We start from the raw sequence: 9,453 nt of genomic DNA on the forward strand, positions 1-9,453 counted from the left end.
AATTTATCTATTATTTGCCTATTCTACAATTTTATTAAAGTCACCTGTAATCTGTTGCAGTCTTGATGCCAACTAGCAATCCATTCGCCATTTGAGAGGATAGGAAGTTAGGAAACCTCAACTCATCCATCGTGGTGCACCTTATTTTTTTAAAATTACTTTATCACAGTTACAAAGCCAGAGTTCAGAGCGTGGAAAGGGGTAAACCCCTAATCCAGCTCCTTGCCTGCTCCAAAAACCAACTCAAACCAAATCCAATTCATGGTCCCCACAAGAGAGACATACCAGATCCAGGCATTTCACCTGACCTCGCGCCCATATTGGCCAAAAGGCCGAGAAACGATCATGGTGCACCTTATTGAAGTCCTTTTGACAATTCTGATAAATTACCACGTCCTGTTTTGATATTGTGATGATATTCTGGTTATTTTCCCAAACTGGATTCTGCAGAGCCCTGGGGTTCCAGAGGAGACATCCAAGGGTTTTGCGGTAGGTCTGGCGATTTTCAATTTGAAAAAGTTGGCCGCCCAGCTCGAAGGTGTTTTCACGCTGCGTTGGCCACTGATGGGCACACTAGTCAGCCTATCAAGAGCCAATGCAATGGGGAGAGTATAGTCCGAGGGATTGACACTGTTCTCTCCAGCAAGTCCAGATAGCCAGGTTGCCTGCCCAGTGCCATGGTTCGGGACATATGTTCATGGCTGAAGAGGAACTAGCAGGGTGTCTGAGGATCCGGTCGTCATGGTCTGTCTAGGCATTAATAACATAGGCAGGACAGTTTGTGCAGGGGGTCGGGATTGAAGGCACTGGCAACAGCGCCGCTCCCGATGACCCCGGGGAAATACTCAGGGAATCCGGTAATAATAGCATCATTGAGAATTTGGAGGCTGTTTCGCCAACACTTCGGGTTGGGACAGGGTCAAGGGAAATGCCAATTCGGGGGAACCACAGATTTGAGCCAGGGAAGTGGGATGGAAATTTTCGGAAATGGGAGGAGAAGGGGATTAAGACAATAAAAGATTTGTTTCTTAGGGGTCGGTTTGCAGGATTGAAGGAGCTGGAAGCGAAGTATGGGCTAGAGCAGGGGGAAATGTTTAGATACACGCAGGTTTGAGATTTTGCCAGAAAAGAGATATAGAGCTTCCCGGTGGAGCCGGCCTCCACATTGCTGGAGGAGGTGCTGACGACGGGGGGACTGGAGAAGGGGGTAGTGTCGGCGGTTTATGGAGCTATTTTGGAAGAGGAGAAGGCACCACTGGAAGGGATCAAAGCAAAGTGGGAGGAAGAGTTGGGAGAGGATATGGAGGAGGGTTCTGGTGTGAGGTACGCCGGAGAGTGAACGCCTCCACTCGTGCGTGAGGTTGGGGCTGAAGCAGCTGAAGGTGGTATACAGAGCACACCTCACAAGGACAAGGATGAGCCGATTCTTTGAAGGAGGAGAAGATGCGTGTGAACGTTGCGGGGGGAGGGGGCGCTAATCACATTCATATGTTTTGGTCCTGTCTGAAGCTGGAGGATTACTGGAAGGAGGTTTTTAGGGTAATCTCTAAAAGTGGTGCCGTGAAACTGGACCCAGGCCCTCGGGAGGCCATATTCGAGGTGTCGGACCAGCCGGGGTTGGAAATGGAGGCGGATGTTGTAGCCTTCACCTCGTTGATCGCCCGAAGGCAGATCCTGATGGGTTGGAGAGCCACCTCTCCACCCTGTGCCCTGGCGTGGCGGGGACCTGTTGGAATTCTTGACTCTTGAAAAGGTTAAGTTTGAACTGAGGAGAAGGATGGAGGGGTTCTACAATTCATGGGTGTTATTCATTATGCACTTTCAAGAATTGGATAACATCGAACACTAGTTGCGGGGGGTGGTTCAGAGGTTTGGGGGGAGGGGGACTGTGTGTGTTAATGTTGACTATGGGTGATTCCTGATTCCTTTTTGTCATTTGTTTATGTGAATGTGCAGGCTAATGTTTGGGGTTTGGTACGAGGATGGGATCGTTGTTATTGATATGGGGGTTGATATATTTGTTACTGATTATTGTTTATTGTTGGTGGGTTTAAATTTGGGAGAAAATGTGAAAAAGGAGGAGAATAAAAATATTTTTTTTTAAAAATAACATAGGCAGGACAAAGAAGAAGATTCTGCATAGTTGGTATGAGATGCTTTGCACCAAATTAAGAAGGTCATCAACTCTGGATTATTATTTGAGACGTGTGAAGGACAGCACGGTGGCGCAGTGGTTAGCGCTGCAGCCTCACAGCACGGATGTCCCAGGTTCGATCCCAGCTCTGGGTCACTGTCTGTGTGGAGTTTGCACATTCTCCTCGTGTTTCCGTGGGTTTCGCACCCACAATCCAAAGATGTGCAGGGTAGGTGGATTGGCCATGCTAAATTGCCCCTTAATGGGGGAAAAAGTAATTGGGTACTCTAAATTTATTTTAAAAAAATATTTGAGATGTGTGCAAATTAACATAGGACACACCAGATTAAGGAGATAAAACTAAAAGCTCTGCATCTGAAGGCGCATCTGAAGGCACATCTGAAAGCATTCGAAACACGACAGATGAACTGAGAGCGCACACAAATTAATAAGTAAGATTCGATAGCCATTACAGAGACATGACTGCAGAAGGGCATGAATTGGGACCTGAATATTAATGGGTACAGGACATTTAGGAAGGACAAGAAGTGAGGAAAAGGTGAAAGGGTGGAACTATTAGTTAATGATGGTATTGGCACAATTGAGAGCAATGACCTTCGTTCAGGCAACTAGGATGGGGAAACAGTTTGGATAGTGATAAGAAATGGTAAAGGCAAGAAGTCACTTGTGGGGGCTGTGTACTGGCCGTTAATAGCACATGGAGCATAAAGGAAAAAGTAATGGGAGATGGTCAGAAAGGCATAGCAATGATCATGGGAGATTTTACATTGAGTGGAGAGAGGAGTGAGTCTGAGAATAGTATTTAATCTATAGTAAGGCAATTCTGAGGGCATAAAAGCTGAGCTAGCTAAAGTGAACTGACAAATGAGGGATAGGTCAATAGAGATGCAATGGCAAACATTTAAGAGGATATTTCAGAATACACAGAATAGATACACTCCAATGAGAAAGATGTCCAAGGGACAGAGGCGCTATCTGTGGTTAGCTCAAAAGGTTATAGATCGTATCAAACTTTTTTAAAAAGCATGTTGTGCAAAGATGGGTGGAAGGTCAGAAGATTGGACAGAATATGAGGAACAGCAAAGGATGACTAAAGGAATAAGGAGAGAAAAATTCAAGTACGATAGAAAACTAACCAGAAGTCTAAAAAATAGTAAGAATTTCTATAAATATTTAAATAAGAAAAGGGATAACCAAGTGAGCATTGGTCCTTTTGAAAGTAAACCTGCAGAATTGATAATGGAAAACAAGGAAACGGCTGAAGAATTGAATGGGTATTTTGCATCAGTTTTCACTCCAGAGCAAGAGTTTTTCAAAGGGAGGGTCGCTGAGCGATCGCTCACTGAGTTCCGCATTGGTCCCAATCGCGGGAGAAGTGCCCAAAGGCCACTACCGGCTTGTAAATTGAAAATGGCGGTCGGCCACTACCGGCTTTTAAATGCAGGCGATTCAGTCTTCCCGCCAGAAGCAACAGCAGTGAGCAGGTCACGTGCCCTGCACATACACTTGACATCAAACACCATGTACGTACGTGCTTTTGGTGTGAAATCACAGAGGAGAGTTTCTTTCATTTTCTAGCTGCTAGCAAGCAAGGCAAGAGGACTGTGAAGATAGATCATTTGTGAAGATGGCCTCGAGGGCAGGAGGGAAAGCGTGAGTGTGTGAAAGACAGATGAAATTGTGAGTGCATGTGTCTGTGGTTGAAGTGTGGGGGTGCTGAGGGTATGGGGAGGCAGGGAGTGAGAGCGATGTAGAGAGTATTATTGAGAGACAGGGTGGTGTGCGCGCATGTTTGAGGGTGAGAGAGAGTGTGTGTGTGTGTGTGTGATATGAGAATCCAGCTCTCCACCTAATATAAAATGAATTTTTGAGCAAAAGAAGTAGCATGACTCCTCATTAAAAATGATAAAACAGGAAGACTTAAGTCTTTGTTCAGAGAACTTTTTAATAATAAATGCATACATTTTAAGTAGAAAATACTTTGATAAATTTATTTTTACATGTTTCTACATATTGTGCAAAATAAAATAAAACATTTTTTGTGGTTTAACTCTTCAACAATAAGAATGTTTCTCCGAAATTCCGTCTATATTCTTGGCTAGTCAAAAAGGTTACATAACTGGACAATTTTGGAAAACCTGCATTAGAGTGTAACATGGTAACCGATTAATTCATCTAGTAAATTGTTTTCTTGTTTAGTCCGTCTGCAGAGCACTATAATTCCTTTTCACAGTTCGTACTTTACTATCCCAGCCTTTTCTGATAGTCGTAATGATGTTAGAGGCAAAGGGTCATGCAGCACAGAAAGGGTCATGCAGCACAGAAAGGGTCATGCAGCACAGAAAGGGTCATGCAGCACAGAAAGGGTCATGCAGCACAGAAAGGGTCATGCAGCACAGAAAGGGTCATGCAGCACAGAAAGGGTCATGCAGCACAGAAAGGGTCATGCAGCACAGAAAGGGTCATGCAGCACAGAAAGGGTCATGCAGCACAGAAAGGGTCATGCAGCACAGAAAGGGTCATGCAGCACAGAAAGGGTCATGCAGCACAGAAAGGGTCATGCAGCACAGAAAGGGTCATGCAGCACAGAAAGGGTCATGCAGCACAGAAAGGGTCATGCAGCACAGAAAGGGTCATGCAGCACAGAAAGGGTCATGCAGCACAGAAAGGCCATTTGGCCCATTGATTCTGCACCAGTCAAAAACCACCACCTAACTATTCTAATCCCATTTTCCAGTACTTGACCCATAGCCTTGTAAGACTTGGGACCGTAAGTGCACATCTCAATACTTAATATTATATGGGTCTATGCCTCCACCACCCTTTCAGACTGCGGGTTCCAGACTCCCACCACCCTCTGGCTGAAAAGGTTTTCCCTCACATCCCCTCTAAACCTCCTGACCCTTACTTTAAATCTTTGCTCCCTGGTCATTGATCTCTCCACCAAGGGGAAAGGTTTCTTCCTGTCTACTCTATATAATTTTATACATCTGAATCAAGTTCCCCCTCAGTCTCCTCCGCTGCAAAGATCCAAGTCTATCCAATCTCTCTTCATAACTAAAACTCTCCAGCCCAGGCAACGTCCTGGTAAATCTCTTCTGCACCCTTTCCAGTGCGATCACATTCCTCCTATTAAGTGGATTCCAGAACTTAGAATTCTTACGGTCCAGAAGGAGACTATTCGACTCATCGGGTCCACACCAGTCCTCTGAAAGAGCCACCCTACCTAAACTCACTCCCCCACCGTAACTCTACCTAACCTGCAAACCCTTGGACTCTTAAGAGGCAATTTTTGCACGACCAGTCCACATAACCTGCACATTTTTGGACTGTGGGAGGAAACCGGAGCACTCGGAGGAAACCCACGTAGAAATGGGGGAACATGCAAACTCCACACAGTCACCCAAGGCTGGAGTTGAACCTGGGTCCCTGGCGCTGTGAGGCACCAGAGCTAACCACTGTACCGTCGAACCATAATACTCTAGCTGTGGCCTAACAGGGCTGAACACATTCTCCCCGTGTCTGCGTGGGTTTCCTCTGGGTGCTCCTGTTTCCTCCAAGCCCTGAAAGATGTGCTGTTAGGTGAATTGGACATTCTGAATTCACCCTCCGTGTACCCAAACAGGTGCTGGAATGTGGCAACTAGGGGATTTTCAAAATAACTTCATTGCAGTGTTAATGTAAGCCTATTTGTGACACTAATAAATATTATTATTATTAACCAGCATTTCATACAGTTCTAGCATAATCTGTTCTTTATATTCAATTTATTTCCAGGCTTTGTGCACAGAACAAACTGTGAATTCTCGTGTTCCATTTTTTTCCTGATAGTGATTTCGTACAACCTGTTTATTTTATACAAACTTTGTTTTTTTTAATAAATTTAGAATACCCAATTCTTTTTTTTCCAATTCAGGAGCAATTTAGTGTGGCCAATTCATCTTCCCTGCACATCTTTTTGGGTTGTGGGGGTGAGACCCATGCAGACACGGGGAGAATGTGCAAACTCCACACAGACAGTGACCGGGGCCGGGATCCTTAGCACGATGAGACAACAGTGCTAACTTCGCCACCATGCTGCCCCACAATCTTTGTTATTTAACATTTTGCAATATCGGTGTCTCCCTCACCTGTTCCACCCTAGCTAATCACTACCTTGATCTCAAAAAATGTTTTGAAGCTTATCTTCGTTTCAGTGTAAAGGTTTCCATTTTCCTCTTAATTTGCCCTTTATCGTGATAGTCTCTTTGTTTGATTATTAGATCTCTAAATGCAATCAATATCATCATCCTAATAATAATTGTGAATCACAAATCATCACTACAAGTTAATTTCCAGGTGCCTGCATTTTGTCAAGCTTCCTGACCCACACTTTTATTTGTTTTAACCTCGATGTATTGTCACACTATGCCACATGTTTCATCTCAGACTCTATGTAATACACATTCCATCTGTAAGTAAGTAAAGTCGGCATTGTGACCATAGGCTGCTTTGAGTAACCTCAGCCCGTACGGGATTTGAACCTGCGCTGTTGGCCTCGCTCTGCATCACGAACCAGCTGTCCAGCCAACTGAGCTAAACCGGCCCTCCATCTGTACATGGCGTACAGCTGCCATCAAGAACAGCCAGATATAATCTGCTAAAGATACAAAGAAAATCATTGTTGGTGCAAAATTTTGCTATTTAACACGCGGATGAATGAAGGACAAGAACAAGAGATATCCAATACCCCTGCAACTGGAACCCACAAGAAACAAGGGAAACATTGTGCAAGGAGGGGGCAAGGGTTCATTTAATATAGAACTGTTTCAGATGCTAGAATCTGACCTTTGTTTGTGCCCTTTCACCCTGCAGCAGTCCCTGGAACACCGCAGTATGTGGATGAACAGTTTCTGTCTCGCCTTTTCCTCTTTGTGGCTCTTGTGATTATGTTCTGGCTCCTCATTGCATAAGGACAAACAGAAGCAATTCTCCTTCCAGGTATTTGTGATCTGAAGAGTAGATGGATGAACTCTACTGAGAAACTAGAATTTTTCACCAAGTTTTTCTACCTTCAATTATACATTAAGAACAAAAAGCATATCAAATTGCGACTGAAGCTATTCTTTGAATTAACCAGTTGATGAAACAGCATGTATGTGGAACTGGTTTGAATGGACTAGTAATCTTTGTTTAAAAGGTTCTTGGGCTGTAATACTGTGGAAATGTTTGTATTCTGTGAAGAATTCGGGTGGTGTGCATGCTGACTTCAAACTGAAAGCTTCTGATGATCTATAACTTTTACTCAAATCACTGCTACACTTTCACTTTGGGAAGGGCCGCAGAGCTTGTTTCTTGGTTGAACAAATAATCCTTTAAGTGGACTAGTGATTTAATTCTGCCTTTAAGCACCACTTTTCTCAGTTGATTTGCTTCCAACTCGAAGACTAGAGCTTACAATCTGGTCTGACACTGTATGGCAGCACTGAAGCCCCACTTGTTTGTTCATATGTATATAAAAGATCCCATGGTAATATTTAAAGGCAAGCAAGAGTACTATATGTCCTGAGTAACAGCACTGCCAAAATAACAGATTAATTGGACGTGTATTTCATTCCAGTTTGCAGAAACTTGCAATGTCCGAATTGATTGTTGTGTTTCCCACACTTCAAAAGCAATTCTTTAGCTGTGAAGAGCTTTTTGCGAACTGAGGCTGATAATAACTTCAAGTTGTTTTGCTTACTATTAATTTCACTAAAAGAAAAATAATTAATGGCAAAGGCATAGTCATCGCAGCCACTGTTAAATCTCTGTCACTAGATCGGACAACCTGTTAAAGGTTATTTTCTCCCACTGTCTTTCCCTATTCAGACCAGAATGTTACAGCTGGATGTTTCAATGGCACTTTACCCACTCTGCTGACTTTTTCGGTTGCCCTTTAACTGAGATCTTGGTACATGACGGTTGGTAAATAAAGCTGCCTGAAATATCAGCTAGATTATCTGCTAAGTGTGTCACGCAATGGTGATTAGTTTAGGAGGGTTAGGCCTGCTGCAACCTGAGCCCTCTTGACTCCTGACATCTTCTGCAGACTATTAACAATTCTTATATAACCTCCATAAGTTCACTTGTCAAAGTCTCCTTTCATGATTCAATAGCAGTCTGGCCCTGTAACTCCAGATCTAACATTCGGAAAGAGGCTACAGCCCAAACTTTCAGAATCCTCAGCAAGTGTTGTTTAAATTACAACCTAATTGAAATAGATGGGGAAACACTTTAAATATTCAGGAGCCCTAGTGACCCCATCCTGTTACACTCCCACCACAATCAAAACCTTTCTTGGACTGGCTGGGGAGGTATAGCAGGAAAGTGTTCCAGATGGGAGATGAGAATTTGAAACCTGGGTGGATTGGGCTGAGGAATGCTGAACATGTAGAACCTGACTGGGCTCATCGAAGAACAAGTGACAGATTGGGTGATGGGGAAGAGGTGCGGTTACAGAGCGAAAGACTGGATTGTGGAGTGTCTCCATCTTTCTTTCACCTAACCTGGTTAGTGGAGTTCCTGAAAGTGAATTGATAGTTCCAGTGTCTGGTGTAGGGTTTATGCTGAAGAGGAGATAAGCCCAATAACAAGGGAGACAATATCAGTTGTATATGGGATCATAGCCTTCTATTGAAACATGTAAATGTATTTTTAATTTAATATCCTGTTTCCTACTTTGTAGCGAATGTGAAATAAAACTTGTACACTGATCAGCTGATTCCTTATCATTGTAGCTTTGACCTAATAAATGGATTATATACTAATTGTTTTTTTATATCAAAACGCTCATTTCCTCACTGAAGGTTTTCACAGTGGGGAAGGAAACTTAATATCATAGAATTCATCTGTGGTGTCTTGTGGGACTTCACCCAACTCGTAAAACATTTTTAAAAGTGGAAGCTCGGCTATTCTGAGTTCTGGTATCTGGCAGTCAGGCATTTCTGAGGTAGAAGGTCAGAAGTTCAAATCCATCCACATATGTGCACACAAAATCAAGGCTAGCAGTGCAATACAGAGAGGAGCTGAGATCTTACAGGTGAGACACCAAACCACATTTCTTGTCACTCACTTCATGATACAATTTGAAATCCACCCATCCCATCATGGAGAAGAGCAAAGGAATAGGAGCAGGAGTAGACCATCTGGCCTCTTAACTCTATTCCACTATTCAGTGCAGCAATGGCTCATATGCCTAAAGTTCACTTTCCCACTTGCTCCCATAGTCTTTCAGCGAGAGACCAAATATCTGTCCATCTCAGCCTTGAATGTACTCC

At 43.6% G+C, this 9,453-nt stretch overlaps 1 protein-coding gene across 2 annotated transcripts in view; it reads left to right on the top strand.

The window, feature by feature from the left end:
- Positions 1-8,943, top strand: part of rnf185 (ring finger protein 185) — a 44,633-nt gene extending 35,690 nt beyond the window's left edge. The window contains exon 6 of one of the 2 annotated variants that reach the window (XM_072499899.1): positions 6,072-6,992. In XM_072499899.1, coding sequence (XP_072356000.1) covers positions 6,072-6,082 — 11 coding nt within the window. In that variant the 3' untranslated portion in view covers positions 6,083-6,992. The other variant, XM_072499889.1, reaches the window with a different exon arrangement.
- The last annotated feature ends 510 nt before the right edge of the window (positions 8,944-9,453 follow it).

Source organism: Scyliorhinus torazame, chromosome 1, assembly GCF_047496885.1.
Source record: "Scyliorhinus torazame isolate Kashiwa2021f chromosome 1, sScyTor2.1, whole genome shotgun sequence".
Lineage (NCBI taxonomy): Eukaryota > Metazoa > Chordata > Chondrichthyes > Carcharhiniformes > Scyliorhinidae > Scyliorhinus > Scyliorhinus torazame.